Source organism: Macaca thibetana, chromosome 11, assembly GCF_024542745.1.
Source record: "Macaca thibetana thibetana isolate TM-01 chromosome 11, ASM2454274v1, whole genome shotgun sequence".
NCBI classification, from domain to species: Eukaryota; Metazoa; Chordata; class Mammalia; order Primates; family Cercopithecidae; genus Macaca; species Macaca thibetana.
The window spans coordinates 48,671,069-48,696,783 of record NC_065588.1 but is presented as its reverse complement, the minus strand read 5'-3'; the positions used below and the strand labels follow the sequence as shown (position 1 = coordinate 48,696,783).

At 47.1% G+C, this 25,715-nt stretch overlaps 1 protein-coding gene across 1 annotated transcript; it reads right to left on the bottom strand.

Moving 5' to 3' along the window:
* Positions 1-375: 375 nt before the first annotated feature.
* LOC126931598 (keratin, type II cuticular Hb5-like) lies at positions 376-13,228 on the bottom strand. The gene is given in 9 exon segments (XM_050749992.1): positions 376-527; positions 1,261-1,292; positions 4,073-4,293; positions 5,896-6,021; positions 6,242-6,406; positions 7,058-7,153; positions 8,202-8,262; positions 9,997-10,205; positions 12,806-13,228. Coding segments are annotated over 9 exon segments (1,485 nt in total).
* Positions 13,229-25,715: the final 12,487 nt, after the last annotated feature.

The following is a 25,715-nucleotide window of genomic DNA, read 5'->3' as shown; positions in this document are numbered from 1 at the left end:
GAGGTGTTTCCACACACTCTAACTGGCTCCTTTCCAAGAGGATCTGGCACACTCAGGACTTAACAAACATCTGTTAGCCGAAGTTAATTGGGGAAGACAACGACTGAACAATTTATATCAAAAAAAACCTTTCTATTTCTTTCCTGGACCACAGGGAGGGGGAGAAGAAATGGAAGTGAAAATAACGTCAAACCCAGGGTTTACACCCAAAGAGTAAATCGCTAACTCCAATAAGAAGGAAACAGGAGAGTTAGTTGTGGGTTCTCTGTAAGGAGAAATTACTGAACTGACATTTGGGCATGCAGGAGAAAAGATTTCCACTCCCCAACCCACACTGCCCCCATCAGAACATGTCAGTCCACAGTCCCACCCCCTCTACGCAAACCACACAGATCGGGCACTGGAGCAGGCCCCCACCACAGAGGGGGAACACAGTGCACCACTGCTGATGGCCACACCCTCTGAGCGAAGGGAGGCAGCGGAGTCCAGGTCCCCGCAGACCACACCACCCTGGGAACGGCTCACACCTGCGGACAGAGACACAGGTCAGAATTCTCTTCCACCTCAGACACGTTATGACCCAGAATCCTTTAGAACCAATGATTAATTCTCTTCCTTCTCTGAGGGACCAGCAACATGAGTCTTTTTAAACTATGGGCAAACCTGAACCCATTGCCATCTGCTTCTTCAGGAGTGTGGTTAGCAAATTGCACTCCAAACTCTACTTGGACCAGGCTAATGTTGAGAGGTGTTCACACAATCTTTGAGCAAAAACTGATAGATCACAGTAGAGGAGTCATCTAGAAATATGATTGCTAGAGAGGTGAGGGGAACGGAAGGATGGGAATCAGACACCTGGCCCAGGGGCTGTGTGTACATTGGATTACTAGATAGAGATTTACAAGTTGCCTGCAGAGACCCACATGATCAGAATATAAACCTAACATTTTTTTCTTACTAGAACATGATACCACTTGAGTAGTATTCTGTATGTAACAAAAAGGCTTAAGCTACTTTTGCAGAACCAAATAGGGGTTCAGAATTTGCCCCATTCATTAACTCAGACTTCATGGATATTCCAGATGGATCCATGTATGGTCAAATATTTGAGGTCATCAGTTTGTCTGGATCCCAGAGACATCAGCTCAGGAGTCCCTTGTCTATCACTCCATAGACAGAGGCTTGGTCATCAGTTAGATGCAATCTAATACTAAGATTACTGACACCTCAGAGAGCCATGCCCACACACACCCAACTTACAGATATTGACTGAGCCCACGCCTTCACACAGCCTGCAGGGAGAGGAGAGAGTGTACAGTTAGTGCTGAGTTCCTCTGCTTTTGCACCAAACCTATTCTCCTCCATGCTGAAGGAGGGGAGGGGCCCTAAGAGGCAGGGGTAGGCTACCCACCTGCTGCAGACAGCATCAGTGTTGGTCCTGCTTGCTGGGATCCCCAAAGGACAGGAGTATATTAGGTTTCAGGATCCAAAAGGCCAGTTTATGCCATGTTTGGCTTTTGGCCATGGAATTTGGTGAACTGAGAAGTAGAGATGAGGGGGGCATCCTCCTGGTCCCTTGGCTGGAAATGCCAGCAAAGCCAAAGTGGTGATGGAAGCTGCTGCTACCTAGTTAGATGTCTCTGAGCAGGAAAAACTTGCCTATTACACAAACAGATTCATTTTTATCCCAGGATATTAAATGATACCCCAGATATCTACCTGATTTCATTCAATGCAGAGGGAGGCTGAAGAAGAGTATGGTGTGGTTAAGAGCCTGGACTCTCAAGTCAGGCTACCTGGACTTAGATCTGGCTGTGCCGCTTACTAACTGGGTGACCTTGGGCAGGTCGCTTAACCTTTCTGTGCCTCAATTTCCCCGGCATAAAATGGGGATGATAATACTCGTCTGAAAGGATTATTGTAAAGTCTGATTGAGTTCCACATGGAAAGTGCCTAAAATGCAGACTGGCACATAGTAAGGAAATCCAATATGTTTCCTACCAACATTGTAAACATCTCATTTCTGTAATCCCAGTACCTTGGGAGACGGAGGCAGGTGGATCACTTGAGCCCAGGAATTCGAGACTAGCCTGGCCAACATGGAGAAACACTGCTTCTACTAAAAATACAAAAATTAGCCGGGCATGGTGGCAGGTACTTGTAGTCTCAGCTACTTGGGAGGCTGAGGCAGGAGAATCACTCGAATCCGGGAGGAGGAGGCTGCAGTGAGCCAAGATTGCACCACTGCACTCCAGCCTGGGCGACAGAGTGAGACTCTGTCTCAAGAAATATGTCTGTATCATTTATGATGAGACATTTATGCCACTGCAGTGAGCTTTTTATAAACACTCCCTCCTCCCTCACACCTCTGCACTTTCTGTTCTGTCTCCCTTTTTGTAGCTTCCCACTTCAAACCTTTTTCCCCAGGAAAGCTCTACCCTGCCTCATTCTGCCCAGCTCAAAACACTTCTTCACTCATCTTTTGAGTGAGGATGTATGCATCTGGCTCAGTTTCCTGCCACTCAGTCTGGCATTGCCACAGCCTTAGGACTGTGCCCTTTCAAGGAACCCACAGTGCCCGTGGTGGTGCCTGTCGAACCACAATGCTGGCGACAGCTATCTCTGAGTTGAGTGGCTCTGGATGCTTTTGTTTTCTTATTTTCTGTGTTAGCAGCAATGAGCATTACTTCATGTAATTAAATTAAGTGTTTTAAATGCCAAGAGGAGGCAGTCTCTTAAAAGGTCCATGGCCACAGTACACATAGCACAATATGCTAAATCAACTTTAAAATCACATGCATTGGGGATGTGTGCTAATAATTCTGATATATTAATCCGTTCATTATTAGTATCATAATGAAAATCAGTGCAAGTGCCAGCTGCTCACTGAATGCTAGTGAGTGGGTTGGGGCCTTAAGTGTCCGAATGCAGAGAGATCTCCTGTGACTTCACCCAGAGCCCCGAGGAAGCTGACAGAAAAGTGTGTGTGCTTGAGTCAAGCATGGAGCGAGTCCAGCAGCGTGGCCAGGCTGCCCTCAGTGCCGCTTCACGGAAGGTTTCTAAAGCCGACCAGGCCTATGAGTTCCCTCTCCATGGGGGCAGCCTGGCCTGACCATCATCTCTTGACAATCACCTCCTCCCACTGGGGCTTGCTATGTTCCATTAACACTCACTTAATCCTGCAACAGCCTTATGAGGTGGATTTTGTGATTATCTCTGTTTTACAGCTGAAGACACTGAGGTATAAAGAGGTCACATACTAATAAGTGGTGGAACTGGGATTTGAACCCAGAGTGAGCTCATGGCCTGTACTCTCCACCTCTATACTCTACTACCCAGTCTATCCTCCCCACCCTGAAGGGACCCAGTTAGAAGCTCTAATGATGTGGCCGTCCCAAGTCCAGAGGCCCACACAACCATCCCAGGTGTAAATACACATCACTCTGCCCTACACTGGCTTCATCTGCCCTCAATTCTTGGCTCAAATTAGCACAGCTTCTCCTCAGCTGTTGAGAAGGCAGCCTCCTTCTCCAACAGCTTCCCTGGGCCACTAACCCCAGGCCCTGGAGGACTGATGTATGTCTGTCTTGTCTTCCTTTGCAAGGACAGAACTTGTGCTGCTCATTTCTATTCTCTGGTCCTGAACACCAGGCTATCTAGGCTGATAGGATTCTTTTCACATCCCAAATCAAATGGCCTTCAACTAATTTTCTAAATGATTCCAGCTTTAAGAACCCACGGAAGCCGATTACAGAAACGTCCTTTCAGCCAAGAGGGTAAAGTAGTGGCCTTGGAATGAGCTTCAGGTTCCAGCCCGAGGGGCCGTGCAGGAGGGAGAAGAGCATCGGTGGCCAGCCCGGAGACCGGTACATTTTAGCTGAGCCATTAACTGGCTGTGCTCTTAGGCAAGCCCCTTCCCCTCTCTGGTGTCAGTTTCCCTATCTGCAAAGTGGGGACATGGTTGGAGTCCATGATTTCTAGAGTCTTTCTCAGTTTGAACATTCTCTTCCTGGAGGATTTCAGTCCAGCTCTGAGTAGGGACGTGAAGGGACCCTGGAGCCCCCGTCCTCACTGGATCCCCTCGCCCTCCAGCAGTTTGCAATAAGTGGTGATCTCCACGTCCAGGCCCAGCTTGGAGTTCATCACCTCCTGGTACTCCTTGAGCAGGCAGGCCATGTCCCGCTTGGCCTTCTGCAGGGTGCCCTCCAGCTCGGCCAGCTTGCAGCGGGCATTGCTGAGGGCTGCCTCACCCTGCTGCTCAGAGTGGGCCACCGTGGCCTCCAGCTTGCAGCGCTGTGGGGATGGACAGAAGGGAAGGAGTTTGAAAAGGGTGCAGGTTGTGGGGACTCTGGTGGGTCTCAAGTGGCCTTGGTCATCCTATTTTATCTCCATTCAAAATGGTTAACTTTTGAACTTAATACTATTTAAAAGAAATACATCAATGGAAAATTAACTAGGCAGGGACATGGCCCATTTGGATGTTTTTTCCTTCATTTTTGTACACTGTATCATAAAACTGACTTGAGTTTGGCAGGTGAGCCATTAGAGGGAGGAAATGTTAGCACTGAAATAGGAATGATCATTATTAGTGATATTACCTTATACTTGTATATACCATCGTTCATTTACAAGGTACTTTCATAGATGTTATCTTATTTGACCTTCAAAGTTAATCTGCAAGGTTGCCACAACAGGCATTATTATTCCCATTATACAAATGAAGAAATTAAGACTCCAAAAGGCTGTGACTTGCCCTAAGCTATGCAATTAATTAGCGCCAAGCTCAGGTATTCAAAGGCCACTGTGCAGGGTCTCACTCTTTGGCCTGCTGAGATCATCTTGCTGAAAGAAGCTCCCATGTGCAACAACTACCAACACGCTAACTGCAGCCCCTCCCTTCACCCCACTTAAGAAAGCATATCAGAATCAAATGAACAAAAGCATTATTATTACAGGGACAACTTCGAATCTTCTCTAATTTCACATCTAAAAAGTAAACCATTTGCATATTTCACTACTCAGCTCTTAACCACAACAAATTACTAGTGATACATCCTGCACAGTGATGAAGAACAGCAGCTTAGAAGGGAGAAGACAGAGACGGAGCCAGCCATGTGTGGGAGCTCAGTGTTATGCTGGAGGTAGTATTACAAATCACTGGTGAAGGGATGGATTACATAACCTATTTTCTTACAATATGTAGAAAAGTTAATTTAGAACCCTACTCACTGTGTATACAAAAAAAAATAAAATAAAGTTCAGATGGATCACAGACCTAAATGCCAGAGGTAAAACTATAAAACTAATATGGGGGAGAAATTTAAGAGACTACCTCTATTATCTCAAAACCTTCTAAGTCTAAACCATTAAAGGAAGAACTTAAAATGGATTTGGGCACATCCAGGTTAAAGATTTGGGTTCAACAAAGGACAAACAGACAAGTGATAGACTGAGGGAAAGTTAATTGCAACATGTGTACTGACAAAGGCTTACAATCCAGATAGAATGGACAAAGGAATACTGCAAATCACCAAGAAAAAAGAAGGGAGCCACAATAGAAAAATGGGCAGATATATGAGTAGACAGTTCTTAGAAGGGGAATACAAATAACTAGTAAGTGATAGAAAGATTTCCTATCACTGGTTAACCAAAGAAATGAAAATTAGAATAACAATTAGGTGCCAGTTTACACCTATCAGATCCACAAGAATTTGGAAGTTTGGTAATGGCAGGTGTTAGAACAGGAGCCCTTGCATGCTGATGATAGTAGTGTACTCTGGCACAGTTCAAATACACGCCTCTCCAAAGATGACAGCAGTCTTTGAAGATAGGAGGGAAGCAGGAACCAGACAAGAAGCGGTAGGTGTATGGAGTGGGGTCTCGGCGTCCCCCAACCTGCTGCTTGGCGTTCTCCACCTCTGCCGTCAGCCTCTGGATCACGCGGTTCAGCTCGTTGAGCTCATCCTTGGTTCTGCGGAGGTTCTTACCCTGCTGGGTGACTGTGGCCTTCACCTCCTCGCACTGTGGGTTGAGAGGCAAACAGCAGAAACAATGGCTAGAGGCTGCTGTTCCCGACCCAATCAGCCAGGCTGCTGTTCCGCAGCTCTCCTGCCTTCTGGCCCTGCTCTACCCGGGACCTCAGTGGCAGCCCCTCTAGAGTGCAGGAGTGTGTTTCCCAGAGAAACTCGAGGCTCACAGCTATCCTCCTGTCTCAGTGGGGCAGTCCTGCCCTCCAGACTACCTTGGTTTGGTACCAGGTCTTGGCCTCCGCCCAGCTGCGACTGGCAATATCATCATACTGAGCCTTGATCTCGGCCACAACCAAGTCCATGCTGAGCTCCCGGCTGTTGTCCATCTTCACCACCACAGACATGTCAGAGATTTGTGATTGAAGGAGGTGGATTTCCTGTAGGAGACAGCAACCAGTGCCCTCAACTCCAAATCCCCTTCTGATCCTATCTCCTCAGGAAATTTAAAAAAAAAAAAAAAAAAAAAAAAGTCCCAACTCTGAAATTAGAAAACTACCAGCAAGTCAGGAAAATTTTAAAATTGTAGTTCTAAGAGTAGAAGGCTGGAATTGGGACCGTGGCCTCGAAACAATGTAACGTGGAATTCTACTAATACAGGGATCAACAGGGCTGGATTTATGTGCATGCCGCCACCCTGGGCCACCCCGCCTTGGGGCCTGAATAATCCAGATCAGCTGTAGCTCTGTGCGCAAATCTAATCAGCCAGATCGTGGCCAGAGGTAGAGGCCTGGATTATCTGCTTGGGTTTTTACACTACCTGAATTAACAAATTAAGTGTCAGAGCTCCACTTCACGACGTGGGAATTAACCACATTCTTTCAAATCATCTTAAAGGAAGAGCATCACCCACTTCCACCTAAACAAGATAAAAATCCCCTCTGGTCACAGAAGGAAAAATCTCCGAGCCTAGGAAAGTCAAGAATGTACAGTTTTCCCTAGAACCTAGGAACCTGGACAGGCCACACTCAAAGGAAATCCTCCCCTGCCACCTCTCTCACTTGCTCTTCCAGAGATGGGGAGAGATTTACCTCCTCGTAGAGGGACTGCGGGAAGACTGGCTCCTCCCTCAGCGGCTCCACGTTGGCCTCCAGGTCCACCTTGCGCAGACAGGTGCAGTCTACATCCTGGTGGAGACAGACACGAGAGGATAGGAAGTGACCTTTGTCCCCCTTGCTGTACCCCTGAGCCTCGGCACTCCTCATTGGGCCCTGAGACCACCTCCTGGCCCACCTCTCTGCCTCTGGCCTGCCCCTGCCCAGCCACCCTGCACTTACAAGTCTAACCTAGACTTCTCATCTTCACCTTCAAGGACCCCCTAGAAGGGACAGATCCTTTGTTATCTGCCAATGACATTACCTCCCATTGCATAAAAGAGACCACCTGTGGAAACGAAGTGGAAAGAGGTCTGACCCCTTCCAGAGCTGAGGACCTTGCCAAAGAAGGAAGCCTGATGCCACGGCCCAGAACGTCAGGCTGCTGCCTCCCAGCCAGACTGACCCACAGAGCACAAGCCTGTGACAATCACAGAGCCTCTCTGTAGATTGTCCTCAGAGCCCAGGTCAGGAAACACCCAGCACTCAAATAGCTGAGTCTCCTGCCTGGGACCAAGGCCAAGCCTTTATTGGCAGATCTGTCACCAGCCCCCTCTCCACTCTGTGATATTTACAAATAAGGAGGCTGGCAAGCAAGCAATTGCTTGTTAAAGAACATTCACATGCACTTTCACTCAGCAACATGAAACAAAAGGGAAATCATTCACAGTTTTATTTCTCTGGGCTTTTCCATCATCACCAATTGCGCTGAATGACGGCCACACTTTTAAATCATTAACAAGCTGAGAACCAACCCCTAGTCTGGGATAACAGGGGGACGTAATGCCCGCAAGAGAGCAACACAGAATTAAAATTGAACATTGCAGCCAATCCGGGAGTTAAAAAAAGCCAAGCAGGAGCGTGGTGAAGTTTTCTTTTTATGAAGCCGCCATTGGCACCGTCTGGGTTCCTGCATGGGCTCCACGATGGCTTCTGAGGCCAAACTAACCCACCTTCTTGTGCCAGGGGCTCCAGTGCCTTACCACCAACAATTGGGCTGATGGGAACCTGACAGGGCCCACAGCATCAGAGCATCCAGTGTCCAGGATTTAATTCTTCCCATGTGAGAACAGTCACTCACCTTCTTCAGCATCATGAACTCGTTCTCAGCTGTGGCCCTGAGGACCAGCTCTTCTTCATACCTGAGGAGAGACAAGCCAGGTGGAAAGGCCCCTGGGACTGAGGACCTGGCCAGGCCAGAGCCCAGGTGTGCCAAACTCCCTGGTTTTCTCCTTTCTCTGTGCCTTTGCAGAAGAGGCTTGGCCTCTCTGGACTTCTATTTCCTAGCCACAAAGAACCCATTGGAAGGACACTGGACTTGAAGTCCAGGTCCCTGGTATCTGGTCCCAGCTTAACTGAAGTTGCTGCAAAACCCGAGGCAAGTCATTTAATCTCTTTGTATCTTGGTCTAAATCACCTGAGGTGCAGTGAGGCACTCAGTAAACATTTGTGGAATTATTTAAAACAGACCGATGTTCCACAGAGCCTTTAAATTCTACACTGTACAAAACATAGAGCTCTATGAAGCCACCCGCATGAGGTTTTATTCCCTCTGCCCCAATATCCAAGGACTTGAATTCCTAGAAGCAACTTCTTGTTAAAGCCATTCCCCCACCCTCCTCCACCAGCCAGTCCTCTTTCTCTTACCTGTGAGACTACAGCCCCGGAGCAGCCCTGCCCCCACAAGGAAGACCAGAGTTCCCAGAGCATGGTTTTCATAACTTTTTTTTTTTTTTTTTTTTTTGAAACGGAGTTTCACTCTTGTTGCCCAGGCTGGAGTGCAATGGCGCAATCTCAGCTCACTGCAACCACTAACTCCCGGGTTCAAGCAATTCTCCTGCCTCAGCCTCCCAAGTAGCTGGGATTACAGGCGTCCACCACCACACCCAGCTAAATTTTTTTTGTATTATTAGTAGAGACAGGGTTTCATCACGTTGGCCGGGCTGGTCTTGAACTCCTGACCTCAGGTGATCCACCTACCTCGGCCTTCCAAAGTGCTGGGATTACAGGCGTGAGCCACTGCACCCGGCCTGTTCTCATAACTTTTGAATTACACGGTCATGTGGGGCTACAGTAAGCACTCAGCTCTATAATTACCAGCCTGCACTCCACCAGAGTGGGAGGCAGACTTTGATGCCTGCACACTGAGGACTGTGTCTACATTTGCTTCACCCCAAAGGAGGTGAGGACCCACTGCTGGGTCCAGCCAGATGGTAAAACCTGAACTTCCAAGAATCCCAAGGAGGGTTAGAATTACCAGGATTGATTGAGGTCAAAATCACCCTTCACTCTGTCTGTATCTACAAGGTAAGTACAGTGATCCAGTGAGTTTAGAATAGGTAATGGACAAGCCAAACAACTCAGGAAAACCCAGATTTATATTGGTATTTGAATTGTGGAGCCTTGCAGAACAAGAACCTGATGGTTTATCTGCAGAATAAATAAAGGAAGAGTCCAAGTTCATCAGATACTTGGAATGGCTTCAGCCAGTTCATTTTCAGATATCTCTCCAGAGCCTTTCACTTTTCCCCCGTCCTAGCTCTGACTGCTCCGGGCTCCTCCTCTCCAGCCCTGCTGGCCTTGCTCCTCCTGTTTCATTTGTTCCTGTCTCTTCATCTGCATCAGTCTGTGCCCTGATGTGTGTCCCATCCCTCCCAGACTGGGAACTCTTCTCTATAAATATTTTCCCAGCCCCCAGCACAGGGCTGCAAGAGCTAGCAGCTGACATGAGACAAAGCAGATGGGTAAAGCAGAAGTGTCTGATAGCTCTTCAGGACAACCCTGGCCTTCAGCAATCTTGGCTTTTGGAGGAGTTATGTGGTCTCAGCTAAGACCGATTCCACTGCCTAGAACCATCCCAGCCCTGTCATGCTCACTTCTTCTTGCAGCCCTCCAGAGCCTCCTGCGTGCAGTTGAGCTCTGAGGCCAGCCTGCCGCTGTCAGCCTCCACGCACTCAGCCTCCCGCTGCAGAGTCGCAATGTAGCCCTGGAACAGGGGCTCCAGGTTGCTCTCACAGCACTCGCTGTTCTAGTAGAACTGCAGCTTGGTCTCCAGCAATTTGTTCTGCTGCTCCAGGAAGCGCACCTGCCATTCAGGAAGGAGGAAAGAGACTAAGGGGGAAGCCTGAGGGTAGGGTTTGCCTGGTCCCCCAGAGCCCTTTCTGCCCTTGAAGATGGCCCCTGCCCTGCAGCAGCCTGTGACCTTCCCCAGGAGGCCAAATTATTGGCCAAGTCTGAAAGTGCAGGTCACAAGTAGTCCCCAAGTTACTTCCCTCCACCCATCCCCCCTCCCAGAAAGAGCACACTATTTATAAACATTCATTTATTCTACACAGAATGAAATTAACATCTGATCCTGCAGAAATATTTCATACTATGCATAGTAGGCAAATAATGTTCCCCCCAAAAGGTGCCTGCACTGAAGGATCTGAAATATGAGAAGGACTCAACTCGCTATTACTGGCTTTGAAGATGGAGGAAGAGGGGGCCACAAGCCAAAGAATGTGGACAGCCTCTGGAAACTGAGAACAACCTCCAGCAGCCAGCCAGCAAGAGAACAAGGACCTCAATCCTGCAACCACAAGGACCTCAATTCTGCCAAAAACCTAAATGTCCCTGGAAAAAGATGCTTCCCTGGGGCCTCCAAAAAGAAATGCAGCCCTGCTGACACCTTAACATCAGCCTTTGAGGTAGTAAATTTGTGTTGTTTTAAGCTGATACGTTTATGGGCATTTGTACAACAGCAATTTTAAAATGTACACACCATGGCCCTTCCTTACTCTGATGCTGGGGCACTGAAGCCCAGGATGGGGGATCCCAGGCCAGGAATTAGGAGACCTCTCACTCTAACTCTGCTACCAACCAGACCACTTCGCCTCATTCTCACTGAATTTCATTGTAAAACAAGACAGGAGAAATACATTAGCAGTGATACACTGGAAGCTGCAGGCCCTATCAGGCCCACAGGTATGTTTTACTTGGCTTGCACACTGTTTTATAGAGACCTGATTAGTTGCCAACATTTAATAACTGAGTGGTTTCAAGTAAGAATCTGGATCTCTCTGACCCTCTTGACATACCAGAAGTTCTGGCAAGGCTAGGTAGGCCTGTGGCTGGAGTGAGCAGCAGCTACTGCCCTTCTAGGTGGGCACACCTCTCAAGTTTAGCATCATTCATGTGACCGCCCCCATTGAAGTTTGCAGTTACCAGACCTAAAGCAGGTGATTTCTTCTCCAACACCAACCTTTTGGGAGTACAAGCCTGGTACAAACCCTCAACTGTCTGACTGTCCATGCTTGTGGGACAAGGAACCAAAATTCTGATTATCCAAAAGGCATCTGCCTTGGGTTTTAACATGCAGACCCAGGTCATGGGACAGCCCTCTGGCAGGATTAAACCCACCATATCAATGCACTTTGTAGTCTGGAGCACAATGCAGTTTGGAACCTGCGGGAAGAAGGCTGAAGGGAAGAGGGTGGCCATCAGCAACACCAAGGGAGGGGAAAGCCGGCCTGGTGCAGTGGTATAAGTTCCTCTCTCCAGACCCAGAACTGACGCCTCTCAATAGAGAGAGCAGCATTCATGGGTTATGCCCAAAAGGCCACATGCAGAGACCCCTTTGAGCCTGCATTCTCAGGGCACTCCCTGTGCTTTTGAGCAAATTAGGAAAAGATGCCTCCAGCCCCTTGCCAGGGCGCACGGTTCTGCCAGCAAAGCCTGGGCTGGATTCCAACCTCCCCTGCTCTTGCTAGATGTCCTTGTGCAATGAATAACCTGCCTAACTCTATGGTCAGCTTCTTTGTGCCGATGGAAGGGAAGAGTAATCTGGACAGCCAGCGGTATGTTAACAATGGACGCCCAGCACCTCTGTGTGCAGATATGCCCTTTTCTGATGTAGCATTGATCTGAGAGCAGAACTTCCAACCACCATCGCTCTGGTTTGTGCCTTCTTATGCAGTCCCAGGATGTAGATATGCACACCATTCAGCCCTGGAAGATGAGCTTCTCCTCCTTTAAACTTTGGTGGCTGCCCTCCCCCAAAGACTGTGAGCTCCTCGGGAGGGCATCATTAGGTTAAAGGAAACCAGAGCTATACACTCAACCAGGAGGACTCCGAAACTGCAGCATCAGAAAAGTGCAATTCAACAGCCTCTCTCCGGACCATGCTTTAAGTTTCTCACTCACTGCCTTTAATCTATCCATGTGCTTCAGGGTATAAAGTGCCTCGGACAGAAGTTTTAAGGGTTCACAGCCTTCCTATCACGTCCCCTCCAAGGAGGAGCAGGAAAGGATCCTCTCACCCCTCTGCATCCTGGCTCCTGCTCCATGCTAGGGATGGCAGCATCTTCTCTAAGGGGGAGGTGAGACATGCCTAAGCAGAGCTGCCTGCTCTGCCCACACCTTCCTACTGTGTGCCGGTGATATCAGGAAGATGGACGGCGCACACACATCATGCTTGCTGCTTGCCTGTGAGCGGCAGCAGCAAACCCTCCTGTTCTGTCTGGTAGTTTCAGATTCATTACTGCATTTGACTCACATGGCAACACTTGAAAGACCCTGATTCAGCCATGTTCTCAAGGCCACATGCTAGTCAGTGACAGGAGAGTTTGAACCACCCCATCATCAGGTTCCAAGTCCCTTTCCCCTTCCTAAGCCACAGTCCCAGGAAACAACACACAGACCCACCTTGTCAATGAAGGCAGTAAACTTGTTGTTGAGACACTTGATCTGCTCCTTCTCCTCGTGCTTCACACACTGGGCATTGGGGTCGATCTCTAGGTTGAGGGGTATGAGGAGGCTCTCATTGATGGTGACAGATGTGATGTGGGGCGGGCTGAGCTTACAAAGGCCCCCTGCCGGGTAGCCAAACCTGCCTCTGCTGTGTAGGGCCCATCCACAACTCACCGTGATCCGGTGAGACCGCACCGTACACAGGATCTGACTGCCAAAGCCTCCCAGGCGCCTGTAGCCTAGCCCCCCAGGACTGCCCCCATGATGGGCCGTGGCACTGACACAGCTGCGATCCCCAGGCTTGGACACAATGGCAGAGCGGGAGCTAAAGTTCTTGACCCTGCAGCCAGAGCTGATGCGGTAGGATTGGCTCGCCATGCCTCTGCTCTGCGGGACAGTCCCCTGGTCTGAGGATTGAAGGATGACACGGTCTCACACTGGAGGCCTGTTATCGCTCCCGCCTTTTATTGGGCAGGGGACAGGCCTCCTGACAACATAAAAGGTAGAGAACGTTATTAATGCCATTTATGAGCATGGGAATCTCCCGCTAGGCAGACCGTGAGGGAAACTGAAACCTGCCTCTTTTAATAGGCATATCAAAGAGACCCTGCATCCCAACAAACCTGCCCCTGCCATTCCAACCTCACAGGCCTAGACACGTCTATCAAGCCCCTAATTCCCCTCCAACCTGTGAGAGGACCAGGAATCTTCATCCCACCAGGCAAGTCAAGGCTTGGGCCAGCACATTCTTGAAACTCCAAGGGTCCTATGTCCCACGAAAGTCCCACCCAGCCCATCCTTTCAGGTTACGCACTTGTGGGGCAAACCCTTCAAGCCTTTCCCTATGATTGCTGTTAGCTACAATTCGTCTTATAGGGTAGCCTTTGGACTTTGTGTTGCCTCCCCTTGAAGGCAGACGTCATGTCTATACACCTTTATATCCCCTCTAGCAACTAGTACATACCAGGTATGTTCAGGAGGGAGTGGCCAATATCTGCAGAGCATCTTTATCTAGTCCACAAACACTAACTGACCCTCCACTATGTGCCAGGCCCAGCCACTGGCCTCAGGAGCTGGCCTGGAGCAGGTGCCTTCATTTGGCAGACAAGGTCCCACCAGAACAGGCCCTCAACTACAGGCTGGGGGAAATAAAGCTAGGTGGACAGTTTGCCTGTGAAGAACCTGACCTCACTGGAGAGACAGGCAGGGAAGAGTCAAAGCCAGAGAAGGAAAGGTGACCAGGTAAGGGGCACAGATAGCATGTTCTTAGCCTTCCTAGGAAGGTCACTTATAGCTGGCCAGAGGGTCACAGAGGAGGCAAGACCGAAGCCATGTCCCAGAGGATGGCAACATCTTTAGGGAGAACAGAGGCGGGGGTGCAGAGTCTCCAGGCACAGCATAACCCTAATTCCTAGAGAAATTAAGCAGTGCATGAGATCCTTCACAAAGCAGGGCCCTCGGCCAGGGACTGCCCACCCCTGCCTCCCACCCCTTCCTGTAGGGCACTTTCTGTGTCACACCAAGAACAGGATGGAAATGGGACTTAATGGGGAAAGTGCCTACCTTTTTATACAGCACAGCAGCAGTCTGGAGGCAATTATGGCAAACCGCCTCAGCCCCAGGCCCCTGAGTAGAGCTCTCTGTGCGTGAAGACAAGAATAAAAAATAATCTTCCGGAACTCTCTCAGAGAAATAGGCTTCGGGAAGGGGCACAAGAAAAGAGCCAAACAGCTCAGGAGAGAGTAGGAGTCTTCCTGGTCCCTTTCTCTCACACACGTGCACACGCATACACATCCACATACACACACATGCATGCATGCACACATTCCTCACAAGAGAAAGACACAGAGGACAGAGTCACATGCTAGGAGTAGAGTGTAAGGATGGACACAGAGGGAGCAGCTTCCGGCCCAGCCCCGGGAAGCATCAGTCTGAGATGGGGGCCTTGTTTCTGCATCTGCAGCACAGAGCTCCAAGGGGAACCAAGACAGCAGAGGAGGCCTGGGGAGGCGCCCTATAAATTGAACTCTGTCAAGAAACAACGTCCTCCATCCATTTGTTCTTTTGGCCATGTGGCTACCTCACCGCTTGCTGGCCACGGAAGGACAATTCCCACACTAACCCTAACCCATGGGGAAGAGTTGAGTGTGTCTGAAGGTGAGAGGGCTTCTCCATGGTGGACACACTAAACAAGGGAAGCAAAACAGAAACTGGAATTCAAAGCTGATGTTCTGGAAGGGCCTGTCTCGTGCTGGTCTCTATTTGTTTCTTTCAGTCAACCAGCATTTACTGAGCACGCACTATATGCCAGCCACCTTTAGATGAGCTGGGAATATACCAGAAAATAAAATAGACAAAAAACACATATTTCTGTGGGTTCATATTACAGTGGGAGAGGTGAATAGTAAACTTAGATAAATAAATTATATGTTAGATGGTGATAAGTGTTACAGAAAGAAGAAAGAAACAGGTTAAGGGGAGTCAGGAGAGCTGGGAGAAAGAGTGGGTACAATTTCAACTGTGGTTAGAGTAAGCTCCACTGAGAAGGGGACGTTTGGACAAAGGTTTTAAGGGGGTAAGGGCAAGCCACATGTGCCAAGGAAGGAGCTTGTGCAAAGAGCCACAGTGGGAACAAACAGGCCTGGTGTTCCCACCAAGAGCAAGGAGGCTGGTGTGGTTTTTGCAGTGAGAGTGAGGGAGTGAGTATGGGCATGGTCAGAGAGATACAGCGATAAGGGGTCTCCACACAGGTCATGGAAGGCCAGTGAGCTGTTGTAAGGACATCTGCTCCCACACAGAGTGCCGTGTAGAGCCTTGGAAGGTTTTGCGCACAGGACTGACATGACCTGACTTGTTTAAATGATCACTCTGACAGCTGCCTGGGAAACAGACTGTAGGCGACATGACAGTGAAAGGAGGGAGAAGGGTCAATCCTAGGAGATGGCAGAGGCTCCTGCCAGGGAAGAGGGCATGAGAATCCCTGGAGGGCGTGAGAGGTGGCCAGCTATGGATAGAATTTGAGGAAAGAGTCAACTAGATTTCTTGACTTACTGGATTTGAGATGTAAGACAAGGGGAAGAGTCAAGAACGCCTCCACATTTTCTGGTAGGTTAAAGTTGTCTCTGCAACAAAGATAAGCAGTAGCACAGTGAGACAAGTGCCAAGGCAGGTGCCCCAAATGCTCATCGTGGCTTTGCTGACTCATGCAGCCTGGCACAAGTCACCTACCCTCTCTGGTCCCCAGTGTTCTCAACTGTACAAGCAAGGGTTGGACCGGCTGACTTTCAACATTTCCTAAGGAAACCATGTGGTCTCCTTTTTGTTGGAAATCCTTGAGAGTCACCTTGGCATTTGTCCTCTTTCCAGGCTTAAGAATCAAGAGATCACTATCTATCCAAACTCAGAGTCCCCCTCTTGTTCCCTAAGTACCAACATTTCCTTTTTGTTTTGTTTGTTTGTTTTATGTGTGTGCTTACATTTTTAACCCAGTCTAATTGAGGAATAATTGTCATACAAAAAGCTATACACATTTAATCTATACAACTTAATGAATTTGGAGATATGTACACACCAGTGAAACAGTCACTATAATCTATGCAATAAACCTATCCATCATCTCCAAAGGTTTCCTTCTACCCTCTTGATTTATTATTTATTTATTTATTTATTATGTGATAAGAACACTTAACATATGATCTACTCGCTGAGCAAGTTTTTAAGTATACAATACAATGTTTTTAACTATGGGCACTATGCTGTACAGTAGATCTCTTGGACTTATTCACCTTGTATAACCAACACTTTTTAGAGTTATACTGTTCTATTTTGAGCTGATAACTTCAATCACATGCAAAAACTCTTTACTTGTACTCCCTCTCCCCAAAACTTTGTCAGGATTCACTTCTTTTTATATTGTGTATCCATTAACCAATTTTATGATCATAGGTTATTCCTCATACTTTTGTCTCTTAACTTTTATACTAGAGTTAAAAGTGATTTACATATTACCAATACAATATATTATTCTGCATTTGTCTATATATTTATCTTTACCAGTAAGATTTATATTTTTCTATGCTTTCATGTTGCTGTTTCGCATCCTCTTGTTTCACTTTGAAGAACTCCTTTTAGCATTTATAAGGCAGGGCTAGTGGTAACAAACTCCCTCAGCTTTTGTTTGTCTGAGAAAGTATTTATCTTTCCTTTATTTTTAAAAGACAATTTTGCCAAATACAGACCTTTTTGGTTGGTGGCAAAGTAAAAACTTTTGCTTGGAGCAAAGTAAAAACTTTGCACACTTGGAGTGTATCATCCCACTCTTTCTAGCTTGCAAAGTTTCTGCTGAGAAATCTGTTACTAGTCTTGGTCAGTGAAGAGGAAAGTTCCCTTGACAGTAATGAGTCATTTTTCTCTTACTACTTTCAAAATTATCTTTTTGTCTTTGACTTTTGACAATTTAATTACAATGTATCTCAGCGAAGACCTCTCTAGTTTCAACTATTTAGGGTCTTTGGGTTTTATGAAGCTGGATGTCCATTTTCCTCCCCACATTTGGAAAATTTTCAGTCATTATTTCTTTCAATAAATATTTCATACATATAATAAATATTTCATCTTTCAATAAATATTTCATCATAGGAGTTTTTCCTTCTAAAAATCCTATGATGCGTATATTGGTTTGCTTATGGTGTCTTGTAAAAATCCCACAGTTTTTTTTTGTTTGTTTGTTTGTTTGTTTGTTTGTTTTTGACACTGAGTCTGGCTCTGTCGCCCAGGCTGGAGTGCAGTGGCCGGATCTCAGCTCACTGCAAGCTCCGCCTCCCGGGTTTACGCCATTCTCCTGCCTCAGCCTCCGGAGTAGCTGGGACCACAGGCGCCCGCCACCTCGCCCGGCTAGTTTTTTGTATTTTTTAGTAGAGATGGGGTTTCACCGTGTTAGCCAGGATGGTCTCGATCTCCTGACCTTGTGATCCGCCCGTCTCAGCCTCCCAAAGTGCTGGGATTACAGGCTTGAGCCACCGTGCCCGGCTGAAATCCCACAGTTTTTGTTACTCTTTTTTTTTTCTTTTTCTTTCATTCCTCTGACTCACTAACTTCAAATGACCTGTCTTTGAGCTTGTTGATTCATTCTTCTGCTTGATTGGGTAGGTTGGTGAAGCTCTCTACTGACTTTTTCAGTTCAGTGACTGTGTTCTTCAGCTCCAGAAATTCTGTTCAGTTCTTTTTTGTGGTTTCTATCTCTTTGTCGAACTTCTCATTTTATTCATGTGTTGCTTTCCTAATTTTGCTTAGTTGTCTATCTGTGTTCTCTTGTCATTCACTGAAATTATTTAAAACTATTATTTTGGGCCAGGCATGGTGGCTCATACCTGTAATCCCAGCACTTTGGGAGGCTGAGGCAGGTGGGTCACCTGAGGTCAGGATTGCAAGACCAGCCTGACCAACATGATGAAACCCTGTCTCTGCTAAAAATACAAAAATAAGCTGGGTGTGGTCGTGGGCACCTGTAATCCCAGCTACTCAGGAGGCTGAGGCAGGAGAATCACTTGAACCCAGGAGGTGGAGCTTGCAGTGAGCTGAGATTGCGCCATTGCACTCCAACCTGCGTAATAGAGCAAGACTCCATCTCAAATCAATATATAAATAAATAAACAAACACTATTATTTTGAATTATTTGTCAAGCAGATCATAGATCTTCATTTCATTAGGCTCAGTTCCTGGGGCTTTATTTTGTTCCTTTGATGGCATCATGCTTCTCTGATTTTTCATTATCTTTGTAGCTTTACATTGATGTCTGTGCATTTGAAGAAGCAGTCACCTCTTCCATTCCTTTTAGGCTGGATTTGGCAGGGAAAGCCCTTCAGCAGTCACCCCAGTCAGCAATCTGGGTGGGCCTGGTGCCAGAGTCTACAGGAGGGTGTGCTCAGTGCCAAGGTCCTCAGACAAGTGGGCCTGGTGCTACGGTCTGGAATCCATAAACAGACATAGTGATGGGGTCCTCAGGTGGGGCTAGTGCTGAGGTCCACAAACTGGCAGGTTTGGTGTCAAGGCCCATAGGTAGGCCCAGTGCCAGGGTTTGTGGGCAGATAGGCCTAGTGCCAGGGTCTGCAGCTGAGTGGGCCTGGTGCCAGGATCTAGGATGCTCAGTTGGGCCTGGTGCCAGGGTCTACAGATGGGCCTAATGCCAGGGGCCAGAATCTATGGGTATATGGGCCTAATGCCAGGGTTTGTAGAAAAGCTGGAAGTTCACTTCATTCTCCCTTTCACAGCAGAACTCCCAGGCTGAGAGGATCTTTCTCTTTTCTCTCTCTCTCTCTCTCCGCTCTCTCTTTCTGCACTGTGCTATATAAGCTTGGGGGAAGGGTGACATTGGTGAAGCTATCCTTCTTACGCTTTTTCAATACACCTTACATCTTTTCTTATTTCTTTGCTCTACACAGGTGCTATAACCTCTCACCTGGGTTCTAGAGCTCTCATAAAGATATTTTTGTCCATAGAAGATTGTTAAATTGGTATTTCTCTGGGGAGGTCAAGGGCTGGAACCATCCTGCTGACATCGCTCTCCCAAGATTTCTGGTAGTTGTTCTCCATCATTTCTGCATGTTTTTTCGGTCCCCTTGAATGTGATATTATCTGAGCCCTAGGCCTCTAAGGCATCAAGATGAAGCCTCAATGTCATGCCTTTGACCTCTAGCTCACCACATGACATTCTCCTGCTTTTCAAGAGTGACTATTTTCACTCTTATGAGGAAAAAAGAAGCAAATCAGGCCCTGAGTGCTTTCCTTTGCTGCTTCTATTTGCTAATGTCACACTCTTTTCCTCAACCAATAGACCTCCTCCTCACCTTGTGCCCCATTCCTCACCTGTGCATCCCTGAGCTGCTTCTGGTTTCAAGAATTACTTGCAGAAAATAAAAGTCAACTTACTTTGTTGTCTTTGGAATTGATATTACATAGCCTGCCTTCAGGCTGTTATAAAGGTAGCCTTTTAAAATCTGGATTTAGGCCAGGCGCAGTGGCTCACACCTGTAATCCCAGCACTTTGGGAGACCGAGGTGGGTGGATCACCTGAGGTCAAGAGTTTGAGACCAGCCTGACCAACTTGGAGAAACCCTATCTCTACTAAAAATACAAAAACTTAGCTGGGCGTGGTGGTGCAAGCCTATAATCCCAGCTACTGGAAGCTGAGGCAGAAGAATCGCTGGAACCCAGGAGGTGAAAGTTGCGGTGAGCCGAGATTGCACCATTGCACTCCAGCCTGGGCAACAAAAGGAAAACTCCATCAAAAAAAAAAAAAAATCTGGATTCAAATATCTCTCTTTAGCAACATTGATTTCTTTACATGCCTAGCTCTTTCCTTTTTCATTAAAATTATTTATGAAAGTACCTGCAGAATTTTATTTTCTATTTCTTCCTAGGGTCTCTGTGTCTTACCAGTAATTTCTTGAAATTCAATTGTAAAACACACTTTTCTAGAGTTACGGTAAATATTCATATGTCCAAAAACACTATTCCATTGCTGTGATGGAAAAGCAGGGAACAAGCTATCTTTCTCTTAGGTTTATTTATTGTCATGTCAGCAATTAGACCTTTTTGGACCAGGAAAGGACTTAGTCCCGTGGATTCCTCTGCCCTCTGGGAGATAAAACTGCTAGGAATGGACCTCAATAATTGCAGGTGCTCTGTTCCTAACATCCGTGTTCAGGTATCTGGCATGTATTCTGATACAGGAAATTCTTCATTCAACAATATTAAAGTCTTACAGTCTGTAGTTTCCAAAGCATCATCTCCATTCTCTGGTGAGGTAATTTTCTGTGCAGTTTTGTTTCTTTTTCTCTTTCCTTTATCATCACTTAAATACTTCCTTCCTTGATTTCATAACATTTTCAAATGCCTTCTTCATAGTCTGTCCTTAAGTCATGAGTTCCACCCCAACAGCCTATGAATTTACAATTATCTCTTTTTGTTGACATTCCATGTTAACCTGCTAATTCCCTATATTCGTCATGCTTTTTCAGGATTCAAGGAAGACCCATGTTTCAGCAATTTAGATGATGGGAGAATATGGTGAGGATAACGGAGGACATTAGGGAGAAAGGACATCTATCTCAGCAGTAGCATCAAGTTTCTTCTCCATGGTGTGCAAAGACTAATGGAAGAAGGCTTATCATTGTTCAGTATCAATGGCATCTCCACTAGCCCACGTGAGGTGTCATCTCAGGAGCAGCTGCCCCTGCTTTCTTTGAGGGGGCTGTGCTTGTATATTCTCAAAGATAGAAAACTGGGTTGGGCTAGTAGATCTGCATCTCATATGTAACACCCCTGTTAAGCAGAGTCTCCCATCAAGACTGGCTTTCTCCCTGATATCCATGCTGGTCATGGTTACCTCTGGCCCAATTTCTGGCCTAATCTTGCTAATCTTGTATCCAGGGTCACACAGCACAAAGCATGGCAGCTTTATATAGAGATAAGTATCCGAGAGCACTTTCCCCAGAAGGACCTAAGTGCAGGGCAGGAAGAATGTCCTGGATTACCAAATGCATTATTGTATTCACGTAGTATAAACAAAGCTCGCTGCTGTTTAAAAAAAAAAAAATGTAATAGCCCAGATGACAAATCATCAAAGGAGAATGGAGGATGGAAGCAGTCTGCTCTGACGGAGAAGAATTTATTATCATTGACATTGTTTAGAATTGCTGATGATTGGTGATAATGAAGACTAATTTTTAGTCTATTTTATTATTGTTGTTAAGTTCTGTACAAAAAACTTACTTCTTATGGTCTATACCTAGGGTGGAGCAATCCCACTGCCCCTGCACACAGTCCTATACACCACTGAATGGCTCAAACACAATAAAAGTTTATTGTTTGCTCACTTAACACTACTGAGAGTGTACACTTGTCCGTAGGGCAACTCTCTTCCAAATAGTCGTTGAGGAACAAAGTTCTGATGTTGCGATTCTTTGCCTCACCTTGCAAGATGGAGCAAGCCTTTGAGCTGTAAGATGCTGGATAAACTGCCAAAGAAAAGCTAAGAATCTTCTATTCTAGGGACTGAGAGATGAATGCACTACATGGCCTTTCTCTTTTGCCTCCAGCTTAAGGATAGCTGGATTTTTTACTAACATCAGCAACATTATAAGGGTGTCCAAAAAAACAAAAACAAAAAACACAGATGGGTAGATCTCAGTTTGGATCTTCTGATATGCTCAGCTCCTGAAGGAAAGCTGACAATTTTTGGCCATACTCCCCAGATGGGAAACCACCAGGACTGGAGGTCCCTGTCAACAGAGAACAAAACTACAAAGGCAGCCCCATTCATGGCCCACCCAAGCTGCCCTGCCTGGCATTCATCTTTGGCAGCCAGCCTTTACTTAGTACCTACCTGAATGTGCCTGTTGATGGTATCATGGCCATGCAAGCTGGTGCTCTGTGGCCTATAGGGGTGACATAGTGGTCACTGAGTGCCTATCTTCCTCCTCATCCATGAGTCCTTGGCCCAACCTCATCCACTTATCCATCCATTCAATCCATATTACTTATCCAGTACCTATTTGTCACCACACTAGACACTGGTGACACCAAAATGGACCACAGTGAGTCCCTGCCCTCATGTGGCTCACAGTTACTGGACAAGATGGAAAATCAAACATCTGCAGTACATTGTGATGAGTACTGTAACATCTTAATAGAGATGTGCAAAGATGCCTGGCTCTGTTGAAAGGAAAGGCCCCCTGAACCAAGTCTTGAGTTTCCAGACCCAGGGGATAACGTGTACAAAGGTAGAGAGGCATGATCAAGAATGACCCTCAGAGAAGTGCTGCTGAGCATAGTTGGAACTGGGTGTTGTTCCCCGGCAGCGTGATGAGAAGTGAGGTCGGAAATAGGCCAGGCCAGGACACAGAGACCTGTGTACCACCCCTAGGAGTTTGGACTTTCTCCTGTCAACAGTGAAGAATTTTCAACTGGTAGTGACACACAGAAGTGGGTGGATCAGGATGAATGAATTGATGGATGGGTGAGAAGAGGGAGAGACTGGATGCATGGCCAGATCAACTGTAGTGGGATGAAGAACAGATTGTGGAGCATAATAAATTAAGCAGGAAATCCAGCTAACAAGCCAATACATGAAATGAAATGAAAAATTACATAGGCCTGAGCTAAGACAGTGTTGGAGGAAATGGAAAGAACCACAAAGTATCTAGAAGGCACATCAATTTATTGGATGTCAGGGGAGAGAAAAGAAGTAGTCCAGATGATGGTTCTCAGGTTGGCAGCTTGTGAGAGAGACTGGGAAGTGGTGCAATCTCACTGCATGGAGAGCAGGAGGAAGTGCAGGCATGGTATTTGTGGATGAGTGTCCGAGCTCAGTTTTGGGTATGTCGAGGTTGAAATGCCTAGGTGACATTAAACGAAGAAACATAGAAAACACTAACTTGTATCAAGTATGTGTGATGGGCAGAATGTGCTCAATGTTTTCCAGGCATCAGTTCATTTAATCTTCCCCTAACCCAATGTGGGAGGGTGTCAGCTGGAATCAGCTAGGCTATTTAGTGGCAAGAAACAGCCCCAAAATCTCAGTGGCTTAAAACAACAGTGCTTTGCTTCTAACTCATCCTCCACATCCACCATTGTTGCCTAAGGGCTTTGCTTCTTTTTTTTTTTTTTTTTTTTGAGACGGAGTCTTGCTCTGTCACCCAGGCTGGAGTGCAGTGGCCGGATCTCAGCTCACTGCAAGCTCCGCCTCCCGGGTTTACGCCATTCTCCTGCCTCAGCCTCCCGAGTAGCTGGGACTACAGGCGCCCGCCACCGCGCCCGGCTAGTTTTTTGTATTTTTAGTAGAGACGGGGTTTCACCGTGTTAGCCAGGATGGTCTTGATCTCCTGACCTCGTGATCCGCCCGCCTCGGCCTCCCAAAGTGCTGGGATTACAGGCTTGAGCCACCGCGCCCGGCCAGGGCTTTGCTTCTTAATAAACTTACTCCAGGTCCCTGGAACAGCCATGACGGAGCAACTACTCCCCGGAATTTTTCCAGTTGCTGTGGCAGAGGGACAGAGAGGTCTGGGGATCACACTGACAATGCAGCATCAGGACTGGAATAGCCTAGGACGAGCTAGGCTATTTATCACTTTTGCTCACACTTCACTGACTGGAGCCAGTCACACCAAAGGGCAGGGAAAGGCAATCCTGCCACTTGTCTGGAAATGGGGAGACCTAGAACTATCTGGTGGCCAGGCTAACAACAGTCTCCGGAAGATGTAGTATTCTCACTCCAGAGGTCACTAAGGCTCAGCTAAATGGGTTGGTCACCAGCAGGTGAGTACAAGAGCCAGCTTGCCCAAGGCCAGTCTCCTAAACCCCACATCACTCTGGCTGACTGTCCAGAGGAAGCTGGATGTGACAGCACAGCACCTGGGCAGAGGGGAGTCCTCAGTTGCCACTATTCCCCATTTAATGACAAGCACTCAACAGGTCCCCCTGCAACAAGGATGATGGTTGTTGGCATTTGGAACCCCTCTGCAAAATGCTTTTCAACTGAGAGCTTGGTATTAAGTGAACTCTGCTTTCCTGGAGGTTGAACGTAAAGCCATCTTGCCATCTGTGTTAGTCCATTCTCACGCTGCTATGAAGAAATACCTGACACGGGGTAATTTACAAAGAAAAGCAGTTTAGTTGACTCACAGTTCCACAAGGCTAGGGAGGCCGCAGGAAATTTACAATCATGGCAGGAGGCACCTCTTCACAGGGCGGCAGGAAAGAGAATGAGTGCAAGCAGGGGAAATGCCAGACTCTTATAAAACCATCACATCTCATGAGAACTCATTATCACAAAAACAGCATGGGGGAAACTGCCCCCACGATTCAATTTCCTCCCACCAGGTTCCTCCCACAACACGTGGGGATTATGGGAACTGCAATTCAAGATGAGATTTGGGTGGGGACACAGACAAACCGTATCACCATCCAAGGCACAGTTTTGTGTCAGGAATAAGCAGATAAGACAACAGAATGGCAAACACAAGCCAAGTGCCCTTCTCTGGGCAATACCCTCCCTGTATACAGTATAAGTCAATTAAAAGCATCAAGATTGACCAAGCTCCTCCTGAGCTGGTTGAGAGGATTAAATGAGATAATTGTGCAATGTATTTAGCACAGTGAGTAACATATACTGTACTACATGCTCAATAAATGGTAACTTCTACTGTTATCTCCACCTTACGGTCTCACAGGCATCTCAAGCCAATGTGAACCTGAAAATATCACACGCCATGGGGTCCTAATTTAGCATAGTTACAAATTATTCTACCCATCTCTGGTTTGCAGGACAAACTCAGGGTCATTGTGCAGGCCAGATGCAAAACGTCATAATCAGTAAAGCGCTGCACCACAGTCGCCATCCTGCTGGCTGATGCAAAGATGAGGCAGCAACATAGCAAGGAGAGAATGCCATTCCCAGTCCATAAAAGGAAAAGCTTGCGCAAGATGGTCCCTGAGAGCCCATGGGGGCTGCACCGTGGTCCCTGCAACCCTGAGCCTCCAAGTAAACTTCACATTATATCCAATGTACTTAATGCAGCCTGAAAGCCAGTAATTCACTTTAGAAATATTTTTGTCCCCACAGAAGAGTTCTAAGTGAAACTTCATGTATTTAGTACCTTACAAAGTAACACCTGTTTCTCTCATAATTCTAGATCAGCAGAAGGTCCCTGTCTGTGAATTAGAACCCTGCTTCTAAGATGCTTCCAAACTAAGTGAGACTGATAGCTGAGGGAGAGGACAGAGAGCTCAGGGCAGAATAAGAGCTTTGACCCAGGACAAGAAGGGGGAGGGCGCAGCTACACCTGAGGCAGCATGGAGGCAGAA